General features: G+C 42.4%; 1 protein-coding gene across 3 annotated transcripts in view; it reads right to left on the reverse strand.

Annotated features, from left to right (window-relative positions):
• Positions 1 to 21,050, reverse strand: part of nbeaa (neurobeachin a) — a 534,111-nt gene that overhangs the window by 15,520 nt on the left and 497,541 nt on the right. For 2 of the 3 annotated variants that reach the window (XM_055636837.1, XM_055636834.1), the window contains 4 exons: positions 18,889 to 18,978; positions 16,131 to 16,323; positions 8,252 to 8,323; positions 714 to 869 (listed from right to left, as the gene is read on the reverse strand). In XM_055636837.1, the coding sequence (XP_055492812.1) occupies positions 714 to 869; positions 8,252 to 8,323; positions 16,131 to 16,323; positions 18,889 to 18,978 (511 nt within the window). Of the gene's footprint in view, positions 1 to 713; positions 870 to 8,251; positions 8,324 to 16,130; positions 16,324 to 18,888; positions 18,979 to 19,275; positions 19,339 to 21,050 lie in introns of all 3 variants that reach the window. The other variant, XM_055636835.1, reaches the window with a different exon arrangement.

Genomic DNA, 21,050 nt, shown 5'->3' on the forward strand with positions numbered 1-21,050 from the left:
ACTTTAAATATAGTTAAATTGAGAGTACCATCATTGGTAGTATCAATATCTAAATTTTAGAGAGCGAGAGTAGACACAAGGAATTGCAAATGTTGGAATCTTGTACAGAACACAACGTGCTGGAGTAACTCAGCGGGTCAGGCAGCATCTTTGGAGGACATGGATAGTGACATTTTGGGTTGGGACACTTCTTCGGACGCCTTCTAAATTTCAGATTTGAATGACAGGCCTGGCGATGAGCATTAATGTTAGACATGTTTTATATTCAATCTTGACGGGTAACCATCACTTGACAGGTAACTGTCTCGTATCTGTCTCTATTTATTACCTGTTCCTAATAATCCTTGAAAAGGCTTGTTACAGGCTGCCTCCAGAAAGGGATTTTATGGTGATCTTTTGATGCACTTTTGAGGCCAAATAAGAGTGCACCAATTATCAATTTGGACTGGAATACCTATTCTGCAGAAAATTTTTGATATTTATGGTATTTTGTCAAAAAACTACCAATTTGACTTAGCTAATAGTAATGTATGTTGAGTGAAAAATGCAATGTAAGGTATGTTAGAGATAAAAATGAAGAGAATTACATGTACACAATGAATAGATACATGGCCCAAATGCTGCAAGCATCACATTGTTTTTAATATTTCCACTTGCTCTAAGTTTCAAAATGTAAGTTTAGCAGAGGATTTCAGTGGTGACTCGGCATGTACCTGTTTCGGTTGAGTACACACGAAAACTTTTGTCCCAGAATCCACAGACAAGGATGTAGCGATTATCTGCTGTCACAACAAAGCAGTGAGCATTAATCTGGATGCTCTGATCCACAAGGTCCGTGATCTGCCTCTTGTTCACACCGGCGTTATTGGCTGCAAGGAGACAAAGGAAAACATCTACAAATTCCTGACAGGCTCAAAGAAACAATGCTCTCAGCTCATATGTTTCATGGCAGGCCTATGATGTACGCCTCTCTTACTAACTCCTTAGCCAGAACCATGGAGTTATAAATAGGAATTTAAAGGACGATGGCAAAAAAAAGATTTTTAATTATATTATATATTAAAAACAAAATATATATAATAATATACTATATGTCTAAAATATATGTTATTATAAAATAATAAAATAAAAATATGAACATTAAAATAAATTTTCTATTAAACATATTTTATAAAATAAAAATATGACATATTAATTAAAAAACAATAATCTATAATTAAAATCCCACTACATATGGATTTTTAAATTAAACATATAAATATCAATAGCATGTAGAAGAATACAACACGAGAACAGGCCTTTTAGCCTTCTGAACAGTCCTTCCATAAGCTAGGGTACTGTCCAATTCACCTCTACCCCATTGCGGACAATGGACTTTGTCTATAGAACCACTACAATGCTGAGAACTATATTCTGCCCTCTGTATCTTCCCCATTGCTCTATCTATTGTACTTGAGTTTGTCTTGATTGTATTTATTTCTAGTATTATCTGATCTGTATGGATTGCATGCAAAATAAAGCGTTTCACTGTACCTCGGTTCATGTGACAATAACAAACCTAAACCTAAAAGATAGTGGCTCCTCCCAGTAAATGAAATGCTCTCTATCACATGACTTCTTTTTTGTATCCCACTGAGGTTTTCCTGATACTTTTCAGAGATTTTATAATCAGCAAACTGAGACACTCAAAGAAGAAGAGAAAACATTTTGACACACAAGGCCACAATACTGAGTGCTTTTCTGATGAAAAATAAAGATATAATAGTATCCCGTATCTACAAGACAGTTTGATTTAGTAACCTCTCAGCAGAACAATCAGTCTGGAAGTCAATGTTAATATGTCTTCTCTTCAGAAGAGCCTTGGGAGGGACAAATACAATGTTCGAACCCAGTTCCCGTCCATCTTTTTTTAATTGAAAGATACAGCATGGTAACAGGCCCTTTGGGTCACCGAGTCCCCGCCGACCATCGATCACCTGTTCACACTAGTTTTATGTTATCTCACTTTCTCATCCACTCCCTACACACCAGGGGCAATTTACAGGGGGCCGATTGGCCTACAAACCCGCATGTGTTTGGGGTGTGGGAGGAAACCCATGCGGTCACAGGGAGAACGTGCAAACACCACACAGGCAGCACCTGAGGTCAGGTTTGAACCTGGGTCTCTGGTGAGGTGAGCTTGCCACTGTGTTGCCAACACAGGTAAATAACAGGAAACGTTAGAAACCACACCGACTAGGCTGAGTATACTCAGATATAAGATCCTAGTTAACGAGTTCTTAGATTTAACTTTCATTGTCATACCTGTTATAATCAGAATAAAATAATCTTATGATGTAGAAATTGGATTACTCTTAAATTGGAGTGCTAACTGTACTTTTTCATACGGTGGTGTGTTAGAAGCAACCTTAGATCAAGACTGTTGAAAAGTTATCTTTGCACATTTTGGGCACATGGTACAGCACTTCTCTTGTTCACGCATGGGCCAGAATGAATTAGAGGCTTACAGGTGGTGGTGTTGGCGGAGGCGACCGCGGGTGGCCCTACTGCAGCATGGTGAGCGAGTAGCTCGAGTGCAGCCGGCGGCAGCTGCACGGAAGGAGCCGACGGCATCGTGCTGGGCTAGTCCGACCCTTACTTCATCAATTCAGTGCTGCCAGGAAACCGGTTCAACGTGAGGAAGAATGAAATTGCAGATCTCCTTGGGTCAAGATTGGACTTTTCAGAGACTTGGAATTTGTAAAATGGCGCCAGAACGTGGCGACTCTCTGCGTGCTGTTCCAGAAGAGGATCTATTGTACTTGTGTACTATATCTGTGTCTCTGCACACATGACAATAAATAAACTAAACTAAACAAAGGGGCTGCTGTCTAATTCATGCATTCATTCATATCAAAGAGGGTTTGTAACATTCCTTGCAAAAGAGGGTTTTGTTTGCATGCTATCCAATCAATTCAGACAATACTCTGCACTGGAGCAACATCCCTAATGGTTACTTTGCCCCTTTCACCTTAAAGCTGTACCCTCCAGTCTTTGACATTTCCACCCTGGGAAAAGGATTCTGACCGTCTACCCTATCCATGCCTCGCATCCTTTTATGATAATCTGTCAAATCTGTATGGAAACCTTTGTCTTTATGTTTGTTCTCTCCACTCCAGAGTCAGAGCACCTGCCCAGGATAAATCCACGGCCTCTGCAGGAGCCATAATAGAGGTGGAGGAGGTGGACAGGGATGGAGACACAGTGCCCTTGCACCTGATATCAGGCTAATAGAGCCACTGTCTCACAGCGCAGGAGACCCGGTTCGTTCATGACCTCAGGTGCTGTCTGTGTAGAATTTACACATTTTCCTTGTGACTGTGTGGGTTTCCTCTGGGTGCTCCGGTTTCTCCCTCATCCCAAAGACATGTGGGTTTGTAGGATAATTGGCCTCTGTAAATTCCACCTAGTATGTAGGGAGTGGATGTGAAAATGGGACGGGTGATTGATGGTTGGCGTGGACTCAGTGGGTGAAGGGTCTGTTTCCATGTCGTAAACTAAAGGAGCGATAGAGTTGCTGCCTTACAGTACAGAGACCTGGGTTTGATCCTTACTACTGTCTGTGTGTCTGTCAGTCTGCAGTTTGTACGTTCTCTCTGTGACCGTGTGGGTTTTCTCTGGGTGTTCCAGTTTCCTCCCACACTCCAAAGATGTACAGGTTTGTATGTTAATTGGCTTCAGTACATTGTAAATTGTCCCTCGTATGTAGGATAGCGTGTGTATATGGAGTGATCGCTGGTCGGTGCGAACTCAGTGGGCTAAAGGGTCTATTTCCTCTCTATCTCTATAGTCTAAAGTTTCATAATTTTTCATAATCGTCTAATATTTATGTTACTCCACCAGAATGAATGCAGAGAAGCCGAAGGGCCTCTATCAGTGCTGTATCTCTAAAATCCAAAGACTAAGCAGCAGTCACCTACAATCTTGGTGCCTGAGTGTGATGTGAGGGAGCACCGTTGTGGCTCGGCTTGCTGTCATACTGCGTGCACACTGGTGTTCTGGAAGAGCAGCGAGCTGCCACTGGGGAACCGATGCTGGCGGCCAGCAGCAGACACCCACACTGCATGCACAGAGAGCTGACAACCAGCAGCTCACGCTGGGGCTGGGGCAGACAGCTGTCAGAGTCACCTCCACCAGTACAGCTGCACGATCTGGGTTTTAGTTAACAATCAGCTAAGTCATAGAGAAGCACTGACAGTCCGCGACCCCTGCAATCCTGGCATCATCTGCAAACTTACTAACCAACCCGTCTACCAAGTCGTTTTTATGTATCACAGACAACAGAGGTCCCAGCACCGATCCCTGCAGAACTCTACTGGTTAGATTTATAAAGCGTGGGAAATCAGGCCCTTCGGCCCAACTTGCCCATGCATACCAACATGTCCCATCTGCACTATTCCACCAAACATATCCTATCCATGTACCTGTCCATAAGTTTTTTTAACATTGTGATTGTACCTATCTCAACAATCCCCTCTGGCAACTTGTTCCATATACCCACCGCCCTTTATGTAAAAAAGTTGACCCTCAGATTCCTATTAAATCTTTCCCCTCACACATGAAACCTCGGTCGTCTGGTTCTCGATTCCCCTACACTGGGTAAAAGACATTGTGCATTCACCACCATCTATTCCTTTCATGATCGTATGCACCTCTATAAGATCACCCTTCATCCTCCTGCACTCACAGACTTCCAGCCTGAGTATTGTCCTTCCACCACAACCCTATGTCTTCTAGCAGTAAGGCAGTTCTGAATCAATATGAACAGGTCACTTCTTCTCTATTAGCCAACCATGCAAATGCAGTTTGCAGATGACACTGAGATTGCTGGAGCTGTGGTTGTGAGTAAGGCTGCCAAAGTATACAGCGGGATATCAATCGGCTACAAATCAGCTGGTGAAGAAATGGCAGATGCAGTTTAATCCAAGCAAGTGTGAGGTGTTGCACATTGGAAGGTCAAATGTGAGGGGAAAATATACAATTAATGGCGACACCCTCTGAACAGCATTGATATACAGAGGGATTTTGGGATCAAAGTTCATAGCTCCCTGAAAGTGGCAACGCAGTAGATAAAATGGTAAAGAAGGCCTATGGTATACTCGCTTTCATTGAGCTGGACACTGAGTGTTAGTCATGATGCAGCTTTATGGGACTTTGGTTAGGCTGCAGTTGGAGTACTGCGTGCAGTTCTGGTCACCACATGAAAGGAAGGATGTGGAAGTTTTGGAAAAGGTGCAGCGGAGGTTTACCAAAATGCCGAAGAAAATCATAAAGTGCTGCAGTAACTCAGCGGAGAGATATTGATTTAAGTGCCGGCTGATATGTGATGGTCTTGGCATTATGGACTGGTAAATGGATAGGAAAAGTTTAAAGGCATATGAGCCAAACACGGGCAAAGAACAATCTGAGATAGGACATCTTGGTCAGCATGGACAAGTTGAGTAGAAGGACCTGTCCAGGGTTGTATGACTCCAACTTTCTGCGACCATATCACATTAAGTACTCGCACTTTGTCATCAATGTTGAGAGCAAGCAGAGAGTCGAAGGATGTCAAACCAGACCAGCGTGCCCTGCAAATTCACTCCAATTCCCCTGTAACATCTCATCCAAAACCATGCTTAGTTTGTCAACTTAGCCCTAAGCACATCAAGCAGTTTGTTTATGGTCCAGAAAATCACCATACATGAGGCAAAGGAAACAGGAATGTCTATGCTCTCAGAATTGTAGGAATGCAAGACCTGAGGCTGATTTGGCTGGTGATGGTGTGCATAAATAGGGTTGAGCAAGTACATAGATGGATTTGATGTGTATAGGTAGGGATGAGTAAGTGCATTGATGGATTTGAAGAGCATGATAAGTTTAAATTACATAATCAAAGATTATAATAGCAAATGTTTTCCACTGAATAGCTAAGAATATCGATGATGTGTAACAGTGTGTTTGACTTGCAATGTTTTAAAATCACTCAACAGTCCTATCCCATATTAATCCCATATCTGTGGCTAATACTGTTATGAGATTTATGCTGTTTAAAATCTAGAAACAAATTATCGAGCCATAATGTCACAGAACTGAAAGAGGCTATTTGGACCATGCCTACCACAGGTACCTATTTACATTAGTCCTATTTAGCAGAACTTTGCCTGTAGTTTATATCCCTTCCTGACTCAACTCCACATCTAGATACTTCCTCAACGTTGTGAAAACACTTAGGCCGTGAATTGCATATCCCAGACAACCTCTGGGTGCAGAAAATTTCCCCTCGGATCCTTTAGATTTAGGTTCATTATTGCAACGTGTACCGAGGTACAGTGAAAAGCTTTGTTTTGCATGCTATCCAAACAGATCAGATATATCATGCAATATATAATCAAGTGAAACAATAGGTAGAGCAAGGGATAAGATACAGAGTTCAAGATATAGTTCTCAGCATTGTTACACACTGTAACCTCTCCATTATGGTCACCTTGCAAACTCTCACCCCTGCCCTCAATCTGTATAGTTTTGGGTATCGCTGCAATGGCGACAATTTTTTACTATCTGTTAGTGTATACCTAGGTCTGTAATAATTTTGTTTACCTCAAATGAGTAGGAGTACAAGATCATGAGGGGCATGGATAAAGTGAATGCCTAGTCTTTTTCCAAGAGTGGAGGGTTCTAAAACTAGAGGGCATAGGCTTAAGGTGAGAGGGGAAAGATTTAAGAGGGACCTCAGTGGAAACATTTTCACTCCAAGTGTAGTCTGTATACAAAATAGTCAGGGTTCCACCACCAATTCTGATGTCACAGACTTCCAGTCCCAGAAACAACATTCGCTTTCTATTGCCAAGCCAGTTTTGGATATAATGTGCCAATTATTCTTGGATCCCATGAACTCCAAACATTGACAAATTTTCTGTGTGGGACCCTTAGAAAATAGAACATAGATCAGTACAGCACAGGAACAGGCTCTTCGACCCACAATGTCCATGCCGAACATGATGCCAAGTTTAACTGAACTCATCTGCCTGGACATGATCCATATCGCTCCATTCCCTGCATATCCACATGCATCTTAAACGCCACATTCATATCTGCCTCCACCACCATCTGGCCAGGTCTTACTGAAGTTCATGTAGACTATGTCAACTGCACTTCCATCATCAAAAAATTCAAACTGATTATTTATATTTGATAATTCAGATAGCTACAGGCCTGTGGGTCGTAATATTAGTGGTGGGGAAATTATCAGAAAAGATTGCAAGAGGCAGGTCCCACATGGAAAACTGGTCTAAATAGTTTGAGATCATGGGATCCAAGGGTAGTTAGTAAATTGTTTCCAAGTGTGGCTTGGTAATACTGGGAGGTAAAGGATGATGGTGGTTAATTGTTTTAGTGGCAGGAAACCCTACGACACAGGGATTGATGTACAATACCGCTATAAGGACTGCTGCCTGATGGCAATTCTTTACAGAACCACTGGTAACTCTGACATTAAATAAGGATGATAACTAATGCTAAGATATTTTGCTGTTAAAGGTCAAATTTTAAATTGACTGCCAAAATACTTTTGCTAATTTTAGCACAAAAAAAAAATCAACTTGATTTGCTTTTAGATAGGGTAGATAGTCAGAACATGTTTCCCATGAAGTTCTGGAGTGGTTGCTGAAGGGGTTTACCCAGATGCTGTCTGGATTAGAAGGTATTAGCTATAAGGTGAGGTTCGACAAACTTGGATTGTTTTCTCAGGAACATCAGAGGTTGAGGGGAGACCTGATAGAACTATGTAAAATTATGGGAGGAATAGGTATGGTAGACAGTCAGAACCTTTTCCCAGCAGAGAAATATCAATGACTAGAGAGCATATATTTAAGGTGAGAGGGACAAAGTTTAAAGGAGATGTGCAGGGCAAGTTTTATACACAGAGGGTGGTGAGTACCGTGAACCTGCTGCCAGGCATGGTGGTGGAGGCAGATACGATAGTGGCATTTAAGACAATTTTGGGTAGGCAAATGGATATACAGGGAATGGAGGGATATGGATTACGTGCAGACAGATAAGAATTGGAACATGTTCAGCACAGACATTGTGTGGCGAAGGGCCTGATCCTGTGCTTTACTATTCTATGTTCTATTTAATTATTAAATGTTGCTGTTCTTTTTTTCAATTATTGCTCTTGGCATAATACAGTAAAGAAGACATCTCATTCTTAAATTAGCTACAATGGATTTACCAATCAATGGATCCATTTCAATTGGCAAATGATGAGCCTGTTCCAGAGAGTATCCCGGAGCTCCCCGCAAACCTGTGGAGAAATCACACAAATGGTTGAACTAATTTCATTAAGTTATTAAGTGTTTCAGTTGCATTGGTAATTATAAAACAGTTTTAGTTGCATTAGTAATATTATTAAAGGCAGATCATTGGCCTGTAAACTGTAATGTCCAGGTAAAGGAGCAGCTTCTTCCCTACAACCATCAGGCTATTAAATACTACAACCTCCAAATAGGCTCTGAACTATATAGCCTTTGGGGCATTTATTTTTGACTTTGCACTATTATTGTTTATTTATTTGCCTATTATTAATTTTATATATATATATATATATATATATATATATAATCTATATATATATCTATATCTATATATATCTATATATATATAGATATATATATCCTCTATAAGATCACCCCATCATCCGCCTGCACTCCAAGGAATAGTATCCTAGCTTGCTCAACAGCTCAGGCACTTGAGTCCTGGCAACATCCTCGTAAATCTTCTTTGCACCCTTTTGAACCGTAACTGGACGTAATACTCTAAATGTGGCCTCACCGACGTCTTACAAAAGTGCAACATGACCTCCCGACTTCTATGTCCACCATCTCTGGAGAACATGGGATGGTGACATATTGGGGCAGGACTCTTCTTCAGATTGATTGTAGTAGGGGAGAGAGAGGTGGGGTGGGCAAGCAATAGGCAGAAAGGCACAAAGTGCTGGAGTGACTCAGCGGGTCAGGCAGCATGTCTGGGGAATATGGATAGTCGACGTTTCGGGTTGGGATCCTTCTTCAGACTGATCATTGTGGTGATCACACTGGAAAAGGGAGTTTTGATTGGCAGATGGTTGGGCAAAGACCAGAGATAAAAAGCCAAAAGGTGGTGAGATAAGGAGATAAAAAAGGTGTGAAATGTGGCCAGAGGAGGCAATATAGGTGGAAGGGGAGGGGGAAATTAGTGCACATCCAGCTGAGGCTGGGAAAAGAGGGAGAGAAGAGGAAGGTAGGGTTGGGATTGGGGTTGGGGGGGGGGGGTGTTTGAAGAAGTCAATATTCACACCATTGGGTTGTGTTATCCAAACAGAATATGAGATGCTGTTCCTCCAGTTTGCGTTGGGCTTCGTGGGCAATGGAAGAGGCCCAGGACAGTAAGATCAGTGTTGGAATGGGATTGGGAATGAGAGTTAAAATGGTTAGCAACCGGGAGATCCAGCAGAACTTGGCAAACTGAGTGCAAGTGTTTGACAACGTGGTTGCTCTGTCTATGCTTAATCTCGTTGATGTAAAAGAGGCCACATTGGGAGCACTGAGTGCAGTAGACGAGGTTAGAGGAGGTGATTTGTTTCATTGACTGCGTATTCGTGAGAAGGACTTTAAGTGGCCTGTAAACCTGGAAGTGATTCCGCACAAAGACAAAACAATTTTTTTTTTTAACGTAGCAAGACACTAACTGGGAATTTTTCAGAAGAAGTGGGAGATGCTTATGTCCAGCACCTGGTGGTAATCTGACAGTCATATCAAATGTCCTTTATTAAACTCGTCTGCTTTTCCATTCACTGGAATTAATAGAATTACAATCTGATTCCCAGGATGCTTTCCAGGCTGTGAAAACAGTTTAATCTTTAGACTAAAGTCTCTTGGTTTAATCTCTGTTTAATCTCCTGGTCCTTCACCCTCATTTACACGATCGGGCCACTGGAATAACTGTAGCACTGAAATATGTTTCATTTGTTTCTGCATCAGTGAGCAGAATATTGAGCCAGAACATTGTGTCTCATCAATGTCCAATTATATGTGTGGTGAGGGCATTAATTGAAGATTGGATTAATTTTGGTTCTATTATGCAATTGTGTATAATTAGTTTAGTTTAGTCTAGAGATACAGCATGGAAACAGGCCCTTCGGCACACTGAGCCCATGCCAACCAATGATCACCGACTAATCTTAAAAGAGCAAATCAGTCATCCGGGTACGACTGTGGAGAGGATCTGTGCAACCTCTAGAAAGAAGGCATATAAGCGAGGGCATAAAAGGCACAGAAACTAGTTGTTTGTAAATTTTACAAGTTTACTAGCCTCCAAGAAATTAGTTGACGTCATCAAATATACTCTACTTTTCCATGACCTACTGATGAAAATAGCATGATGAATGACTAAAGCGAAGAAAGCCATTCAAAACCAGTTGAAACTTTATATTTAAAGCCAATTTATTACTCATAGTTATTCTGAAATACCAATAGGTTTCACATATGTAATTCCTAATTCACTGTCCATCACCCTTTTTACTTGAAATAATGCAGTATATTAAAAATGGGTGACTCTTGGATCCTTGATAAATATACATTTTCCTTGCAGCATTATTAATAGAATCCTTATTAACTGGTTCTACCTTTCAAATGGCTTTGAAATTTAGTCTTAAAAAAAGGTTAAGGATATTAAAAAAAATGTTGTAGTACCACAGGCAAATTTCAGAAATATGAGAAAATGTCTAGCATTAATGAAGTCACATACCAGCTGCCATTTAGAGTCTATATGAATGTTTTAAGTTTACATACTTTGCATGCTGCTGCCTGAAAAAACCTTAATGATCAATATCCAGTTAAGTTGAAAAATACCTTGTGGAATGTACAGTAGCAAAAAAGAACCGTATATTTTTTATCTTAAACTGTTGAAATAATGTAAATTGGGTAATTTATTTTGTAAACAACTAAACGCCCAGTTGAGAAGTTACTCTTTGCAGTAACTATTAATACCAATTCTACCTTTTTGTGCATTATTATAACTGTGGAGATATTTATGTGAACGTTTGGTAGGATATTGTTTACCTTTAAAGCTGTTTTAATGACATATTTAACATTAAAGTAATTATCAAAGAAATTTTAAAAATTTAAATATAAAAACAAGCTTTCTGCAAAATTATATAGATGAAGGACTGACCATAACATATAGTTTGTAATTTGCAATACCAAAATGATAAATCAATTGTATTAGAAAAGTGTGTTGCATCGAATGTGAACTGATGCAGTGTAATACTCCTATGGTCGAATCATGTGTGCGTTTCACAGTTGATTCAATTCCTCAGTCATAGAGTCATATAGCAAGGAAACAAGGGCCTATCTCGTCCATGGCCCCTGCCTATGCTAGTCCCATTTCCCCATGTTTTGCCAATGTCCCTCTAAACCTTTCCTATCCATGAACCTGCCCAAATGTCATTTAACTATTTTTATAGCACCCACCTGAACTACTTTCTTTTAGTTTGGTTTAGTTTAGTTTAGAGATACAGCGCAGAAACAGCCGGGTCCGCGCCGACCAGCGATCCCCGCATATTAACACTCTCCTACACAAACTAGCGACAATTATCATATTTACCAAGCCGATTTGCCTACATACTGGACGTCTTTGGAGTGTGGGAGGAAACCGAAGATCTCAGAAAAAACCCACGCAGGTCACGGGGAGAACGTACAAACTCCGTAGAGACAGCACCGTAGTCGGGATTGAACCCGGGTCTTCGGCGCTGTAAGGTAGCACTCTACTGCTGCACCACCATGTCGCCCTAGCTCCTCTGGTAGCTCATTCCATACAGGGGCTGCGGAACGTTTTTGAAAGTGGGGGGGGGGGGGGGGGGCTGAGCTGAGCGATCACTGATCACCGGCCTCGGGATGCCCGGTGAGGGAGCAGAGTGAGTGAGTGGGGGGAGGGTGGCACAATTATTATTTTTTGTTGTTGCTCGACCTCCAAAAACTGGGGGATAAGACAGGCCATCCCCCAACTCAAAAAGTGGGGGGATATATCCCCCATCCCTCCCCCCACCACTCTCTCCCTCCTTCTCGGGGCCGACTCTCTCTCTCTCTCTCTCTCTCTTGGCCCTCCCTCCCTCCCTTCCGCTCGGCGGCCAATCACAGCTCTTCGTTCACTACCCCATATCTTGACTGTGAACCGCGCTGTGATTGGCCGTTAAGGGAGGGTTTTGGGGGGGGGCAGTCGGTTTCCACCACGGCTGGTCGTGGTTTTACCCAAAGATCATAGAGCGGAGCTCCGTTCTATGATCTTTGGTTTTGCCGCACTCACTGTGCGCTTGTTCTGAGATTCTGGATGTCGGAGGTCCTCAGAAGAAGAGAAAAATACACCTGCGGGCTGGATAATTTTGGGTTATGAAGCATGTCTCGCCAAAAAAGTGGAGGGACTGCACCCCCCGGTTCCACGGCCCGTGCCATATACCCACTCTGTGTTAAAATGTTGCCATTCAGGTTCCTATTAAATCTTTCCCCTCACCTTAAACCAATGTCCTCTGGTTCGTGATTCCCCAACTGGGTAAAAAACTGTGCATTTGGCCTGTTTATCTGCTCATGATTTTATACACCTCTATAAGATCACCTCTCATCCTCCTGCGCTCCGGGAACTATGTACCTGTACTCCTAGATCCCTCTGCTCTATAACACTCTTCAGGGCCCATTGTGGAGGTCCTGCCCTGGTTTGACTTCCTAAAATGCAACACTTTCTGCATTAAACTCCATTAACCATTCCTCAGTCCACTTGCTCAGCTGATCAAGATCCTACTGAAATTTTTGACAATCATCTTCAAAATCTACTATACTATCTACTTTAATGTTATCTGTAAATTTACTAATCATGCCTTGTACATTCTCATCCAAATATAACCACATCTATCTATACTATTACTAAAACTCTCATCTTGACCACTTCTGGTCTGCGTTGTTTTTAAATTTGCGCAAAAGCGGTACCCTATATCGCTAGGATATTTAAGCCACCTTACTCACCGTTCTCCCCTGCCCCAAGCGCACCAAGTTTTGTTCCGATCGGTGAAATATAAAAAAAGTTATTGGTCTGTTATTCGCCAGGACGGCGACGCCCCTTCCGGAACCCGCTATCAATCACCGGCCGCGAGAATAAAGCTGAAGGAGCGTAGTGAGCAGAGTGCGAGCAGGGGCTATCTTCTGCGAGCGGGGGATGTGTTCTGTATTCTGTGGGCGGGGGCTGTGTTCTGTATTCTTTGAGCGGGGGCTATGTTCTGCGGGCGGGGGCTGTGCTCTGTGCTCTGTGAGCGGGGGCTGTGTTCTGTGAGGGGGGGGTGTCTGTGTTCTGTGAGCGGGGGCTGTTCTGCGAGCGGGGGCTGTGTTCTGTGAGCGGAACCTGTGTTCTGTGTTCTGCGAGCGGGGGCTGTGTTCTGCGAGCGGGGGCTGGGCTCTGTGTTCTGTGAGCGGGGGCTGTGTTCTGCAAGCGGGGGCTGGGCTCTGTGTTCTGTGAGCGGGGGCTGTGTTCTGTGAGCGGGGGCTGGGTTCTGTGTTCTGTGAGCGGGGGTTGTGTTCTGCGAGCGGGGGCTGGGCTCTGTGTTCTGTGAGCGGGGGCTGTGTTCTGCGAGCGGGGGGCTGGGCTCTGTGTTCTGTGAGCGGGGGCTGTGTTCTGCGAGCGGGGGCTGTGTTCTGCGAGCGGGGGTTGTGTTCTGCGAGCGGGGGCTGGGCTCTGTGTTCTGTGAGCGGGGGCTGTGTTCTGTGAGCGGGGGGGTTGTGTTCTGTGAGCGGGGGCTGAGTTCTGTGTTCTGCGAGCGGGGGCTGAGGCCACCACGATGAGCCGGAAGCTGATGTGTGCAGCCGGGTCCTGGAGCCGGTGAGTGCGGTCAGAGCCGGGGCTGGGAGCCACTGAGCCCACACAACCCCCTCCCCATCCCACCCCACCCCTCAACCACCCCTCCCCCTTCCCTAGGTTAATTGACTTAGTACATGTAAATATATTGTCCCTAGTGGGTGTAGGATAGTGTTAATGTGCAGGGATCGCAGGTCGCGCTGTATCTCTAAACTAAACTAATGTTAGGCTCACTGATCTATGTTCCCACTCTTTTCCTTGCAGGCCTTTTTAAATAGAGACACAACATTAACTACCCTCCAGTCTTCTGCCTTCTCATCCATGTCAAAAGATGATTCATAAATTTCAGACAGAGCTCTTGAAATTTCCTCTCTAGCTTCCCAGCCTCGGATATATCTGATCAGGCCTGGGAGATTCATCTATCTTCATTCACCTATGACCTTCTCGGCCATAATACGGTCTGTACACAAGACATCCCCATTAACTGTCCAAAGACCCCCAGTCTTCATGCCTTTCTCCACCATAAAACAGAGGGGAAATGCTCATTAAGGTTCATCTCCTGCAGTTCCACACAGCGATGGCTGCTTTGTTTTCTGAGGGACCCTATTCTTTCTAGTTATGCTCTTTCCCTAAATATACTTATGAAAATCTCTTTGTTGTCTGCCAAAGCTATCTCCTGTCCTCTTTATGCTTTCCTGATTTCCTTCTTATGTATGCTCCTCAGTTCTCAAAGCACCATGGATACATTTGATCCCAGCTGCCTAAACCTGTCCCAAGCCTCCTTTTTCCAAACTTGAGCCTCAATTTCTCCTGTCATACAGGCTTTCTTATTCCCACCTGCTTTACCCTTCACTCTGACAGAAACATGCATGCCTTAACCTTTTGTCATCACACGTGCCAATTTAGAATGATCTGAATTCAACTCATAAGAAATTTATATCATTCCAGTCTGGGGAACAAGATGCAGACATACACAACCATTGTTTAACTTTAATTGAGTTTAATTTAGTTTAGTTTAGAGATGCAGCCGGGAAACAGACTCGTCGGCTCACCGAGTTCACATTGATCATTAAACACACGTTCACTCTAGTTCTGTGTATCCCTACTTTCTCAGCAACTCCCTACACTCTAGGGGCAGTTTACAGAGGCCAATTAACCTATACACCCACACGAAAGGAAACCGGAGCACCCAGGGGAAACCCACACAATGTACAAACTCCACAGACTGCACCGGAGATCAGGATCAAACAGGGAACTCTGACACTATGAGGCAGCAGCTCTACCCACTGCACCACTGTGCCACATAGTGCTATTAATGTGTTATATCTTAGTGCTGAATGTCAGAAATAATACAAATATCAATGACAACCAAAATATTATTTCATAATCATGTGATACAGCGCAGAGTCAGGCCCTTCAGCCTAATTTGCCCATGCTGACCAAGATGCCCCATCTAAGGTAGTCCCATGCCTGCGTTTGGCCCATATCCCTCTAAACCTTTCCTATCCATGTACCTGTCCAAGTGTCTTTTAAATGTTGTGATATTACCTGCCTCAACTACCTCCTCTGGAAGCGAGTTCTATTTATCTATCACTGTCTGAGTGACAATGTTGCCCCTCAGGTTCTTATTAAATCTTGCCCCTCCCGCTTTAAACCTATGTCCTATAGTTCTTGATTCCCCTAGTCTGGTTAAAAGACTGTGCATTCACCTTATCTATTCCCCTCATGATTTTATACACCTCTATAAGATCGTCCCTCAGCCTCCTGAGCGCCAAGGAATAAAGTCCAAGCCGGACCAAACACCCTACAGTTTTAGTCTCGTTTAGAGATACATCGTAGAACCAGGTGGTTTGGCCTATCGAGTCCGTGCCAACCAGCAATCACCCGTACACTAGTTCAATCCTACATACTAGAAACTATTTTCTTTTACGGAAACCAATTAACCGCCAAATGCTGCTGCACCCGCTGAGTTTCTCCAGCTTTTTTGTGTAACCGCCAAACCTGTATGTCTTTAGAATGTGGGAGCACCTGGAGAAAACCCACGTGGTCACAGGGACAACGTGCAAACTCTCCATATACAGTGGCTGTAGTCAGGATTGAACCCGGGTCTCTGGCACTGTGAGAAAGCAACTCTACCGCTGCCCCACCGTGTGTCGCCCCAAACTTAGCATCTCGAGTCCTGGCAATATCCATGTAAATAAAAGTTAAAGATATTCAAAGATAGTGTTGTTACTTACCTACAGTGTTATGCCACCTATTCACTGCAAACAGCCTGCTACAGGTCACAGTGACCACTGCAGGGGTGCTGAGGTGAGGCAATGTGTTGGCTGCCACATGAGTAACAGGGGAGTTGGATGGGAATTTTAGCACCATTATAACATCTTGCTGCATCTGATCCTTAAACATGAGTGGGCTCTGTGGAAGGAAACACTGTTGAATAGAAACAAAGAGGAGAAAACAGAAGAGGCAAAAGGGAAAACACAATTAATGCGGAGGTTTGGTAAAACTGGGAAAAAACATTAGGTAGAGTAATCACATGCACAGGATAATGTACTGCAATTTTGGTAAAACAAACATTGCTTACATCTACGTGGTCTCGACAGCAGGATAGGTTTTAAGGGAAGACACAAGGAGCTGCAAATGTTGGTTTCCAAAAAAAGACACAAAGTACTGAGTAACTCTGCTGGTCAGGCAGCTTCTATGGAGAACATGGATAGGTGACATTTCAGGACGGGACCCTTCTTCAAACCAATGGAGTATTGGAGAGAAAACTGGATAGGTGGCGGGTTAAGTGATAGGTGGATACAGGTGTGGGGCGTGATTGGCAGATGGGTGGAGTAGGTGACAAAGACTAAAGGTGAAAAGGAGACAAAAGGGTGTCAAAAGAGTCCCGACCCAAACATCGCCTATCCCGTGTTCTCCAGAGATGCTGCCTTACCCACTGATTTACTCCAGCACTTTAGAGTGTCATTTTTAGGTAGTAAGGGGTCCATCTTGGGAGTGATACATGAGGTGGTGCAGAAGGAGTTCCAGGTAAAATAAACATTTAGTACAAACTTTTAAAGTTAATTCTATCAACGAAAAACAGAAAGAACATTTTACATTTGGCCATCACAGTTAAACAAATATCAAAATAACTGCAGATACTGGAAATAAAAACTGATTTGATATTTTTCATGGTCAAATTTGAGTGACAATCCAGAGGCTGAGAACCCTCTCCATTTTACACGTCTGCTGGACTGTTGAAAAATGTAAAATCTCTAATCTGTTATGTAGGTTGGTGAAGAGATTGCGAATTGTTTGTGACGATATTTTCAATAGCTGTTTCGCTCCATACTTGTTTAAAACTGAGAGACAAAAATGTGCACTGTATAATTTGCAAAGTAATGGGAAGTACTGTACACCAATATCATTTGTCCACACAGATAATGAAATATGTGCTACGAATGTCATTTATCGCTTTTTTCGGTATTATCAATTCTTTCTTTTAGTTTATTCCAGTGCCATTTATTTTCTTCAGAATGTTTTTCATATTTTCTGCCATAATTATTTTGTGTTGCTTCTGTTACCACATTCAAAAAAAAAGTATTTTATTTAACAATTATTTTTGAAAATCTGCATTATTTAAGTTTTCAGCTCTATTTGTTTTTTCTGACATCAATAATCCTCATTTTAGTTACTGTACATTGTCTATCCTGACATTTAGTTTAGACATACAGCATGGAAACAGGCCCTTCTTAGGCCCACTGAGTCCACACCGAGCAACGATCACCGTTCTCACCAGTTCCATGTTATCCCACTTTCTCGTGCACTCCCTACACACTGGGGGCAATTTACAGAGGACCAATTAACCTACAAAACCGCATGACTTTGCAAAGTGGGAGGAAACCGGAGCACCTGGAGAAAACCCACCTGCAAACTTCACACAGAGAGCACCCGGTCAGAATTCAATCCGGGACCCTGCGCTCTGAGGCAGTAGCTCTACCAGCTACACCACTGTGCTGCCCAGTAATCTTTGTCTATCCATTCTCTCTTCTATCACCTCCATCATTGTGAATCTTAATAGTATAGGATAGCTTTATGTTTTTATTTTTCTGGCACAGAAACTATACATTTTTCTTCTCTTTGTGCTTATTCCCTTGCCACTCTCCTGTAATTCTCCTTTCAACTTGTTCTCACCGACTCTCACACCTGTGACCAGAATCTGCACCCATCTACCGGTTATGGAACCTAATTTGCTACCTCTCTGCGTACACATCTCCCAGTCACCCATTTCACTTGCACTCTCTGATCACAGCTATCAACAAGGCTTGTTTAGTAACCCTCACTGAATATCGCAGGGTAGAAGATGGCGGTAATGATTGGGGAGTGCTTCAGATGGAGATAGAAAATACTCACTGTTTAATAACAGTGGGTGTTTAGTAAGAGAACTGCTGATCTGAGGATAACGAGTTAAAATAGATGGAACTAAATCTATACAAAATAAGTTTCTGACACTATACACAAAATAATCAGCCACTAAGGCTGTTTTATGAGACATTCATATCTATGGAAGTATAAATATTATAATCGTGAAGAATATACTTATTGTTCTCTTAAGAGTCACGGAGTTATAGTCATACAGCACGGAAACAGGCCCTTCAGCCCAACTTGTCCATGCCGACCAAGATCTACGCTAGTCCCATTTACCCATGTTTGGCCAATATTTCTCTAAACCTTTCCTATCCATGTACCTGTCCAATTATCTTTTAAATGTTCTTATAGCACCTACCTTGACTACCTCCTCTGTAGTTCGATCCATATACCACCACCTATGCTATTCCCACCTGACCTTGTTTGGCCCATATCCCTTGAAAACGTTATGAATTAATTTGAGGCAACAATCGTGCTTTTTTGTTTCATTTTGCGGATGTGATCCATCCTCGTCTATTGCAACATATTTAATTTCGCCATCGAACACAGTGAAGGTGGATTGCAAAAGACGCAGTTTCTCACCAGGTGCATGGCCGAGCTGCGGGGTGGATGTGGCTCAATAAGCAACTGGGATGGCATTTGTCCAAGGTTCTGTATGTGTACCTCCATGGCCTGAGGGAAAAAGGAGTGACTGTCATGATCAATATGCATCAAAGTGATGGGTCAATGCACCTCTGACAATGCATGCACGCACTAGCCCCAGCAAAGACTGCTGGAAATTCATAGCAAAGACGCTCCTTTTGCAATCTGTAAAATGAAGCGACTTGGTAGTTATTGTCAACAGACTTTTCCTGCAACATGCGGGATTAATTATTCCTTTGCGATCGCTGGCAGATTAATAGTTAAATGGTGACCGCATGCAGTATTATTTCAAACCATTTAAAACAGCAACGCTTTCAACCAAAATACCTTTACAAGCTCCGATGTAAGGAGAAAGGTATAGGGATCTTTAACACAACAAGTCTCGGCGATCTTTGAAAAAAAGACAATGGTCACAGCAATTACCACTTTGGAGAAAAGCAGATCACACTCAAGAATTTGTTTAATTTCTCATTAAAAAATAAGTTTGACATTTATAACACCCCACTAGCATTTGGGTTTCTTGGGGAAAATATACATTTGTTAATTTTTGGAACCAAAAATAGCAACTTGCTAACATCAGATTCTGCATTGGCATCCCATTTAAATAGCTGCAGTCCTCAAAGTCTCACATGGAATAAACAGGCTGATAATAAGGAAAAGAATCTTGTGTAATTAATTATTACATAAACTACCAATTATCTCCTACTGTGGAAAATCAAGAAATAACTAGTTTCTCAGGGGAGGCAAACCAGTCGGCACTGCACGGATGAAAGGCCAGGGACTGTCAGGCAAGAAGAATATTCCTTCCAGCTATTTTTATTACCAAGCGGAGAGGTAGTCAGTAATTTGTTCATTTTCAATAGCAGGTCTGATTGGAGCAAATGGGATTAAGAAGCATTATAACCGGGAACCTTTGTGTGCTTTGACAGGGCAGGGAAACTACCGCCGCCAGCAGCACAGTTCAATTTTAAATATATTAAACTTAAGTATTAACAAGAAAACCGTAATTTTACCACATCAACGTTTACTCTTGAATTAGGGCCGGGAGTGATGGGGGATGGGGAAGATATATATTGAAATAATAAAGGACTAGACATAGATTCAAGATATATCCCAGTGCTGCAGGGATGACTCAATTCTCTCGAGAACAAAAGGTTCTTTGATGCCCTTCAATGCGGAGAACAATATTCTGCACTCTGTATCTTCCCCTTTGCTCAACCTATTGTACTTGAGTTTAGATTGATTGTATTTATGTATAGAATTATCTGATTTGACTGGATAGCATGCAAAACAATGCTTTTCACAGTACATAGAACAGTGCAACACAGGAATGGCCCACAATGTACTGAGTTTCACTTGATTGTAGTTATGTAGAGTATTATCTGATCTGATTAGATAGCATGTAAAACAAAGCTTTCACTTTACTTTGGTACACGTGACAAAAATAAACCTAAACTTATACATTACCGTGAGTTAATATACAGACAGAGGATTCCTCAAATAACTACGGTACTTTCAACATAATCTAATTTAAGAATCCTCAAACGGCAAAAAATCCAGTTATGTTGACAATGCAGGTCCAATACCTGAGGCCTATTTTTGTTCTGGCAATGAGATCATATTATTCAGTTTGCCTGCTGGCAAAACTAGGGCCCAGCATTTTGATTTTTGCTGAGGAGTGAAAAATAACTATTGCATGCACCATATGGAGAATGCACTTGGTGGGAAACGTGCTTTTGTTTCCTCTTTTATATCCAAGCATAATGATTCACAGTCTGCTGAGTGAAATATTGTTTTTCCGATTTGCCTCCCCCTGCGGCAAGCTTGGCTTAGACAATGAGCAGATACGAGATTTGTACAGAGAAGTAACAATCGCCCCACCACTTTCCGTTTACACAAAGTGACTAAGAGACAGAAGATGGCTGGGAAAATCAAACAGTGTGGATCATTCAAGGTGCAACAGAGAAACCCGACTATAATTTGCAGATACTAATTTAAACAAACCCAATCCATCACTAGAGTTGCCAACTTTCTCACTCCCAAATAAGGGACAAAAGGTCAAAATAAGGAACAAATTCCCGATGGCAATTCGTTGACCGACT

The sequence above is a fragment of the Leucoraja erinacea genome, chromosome 6 (genome assembly GCF_028641065.1).
Source record: "Leucoraja erinacea ecotype New England chromosome 6, Leri_hhj_1, whole genome shotgun sequence".
NCBI lineage: Eukaryota > Metazoa > Chordata > Chondrichthyes > Rajiformes > Rajidae > Leucoraja > Leucoraja erinaceus.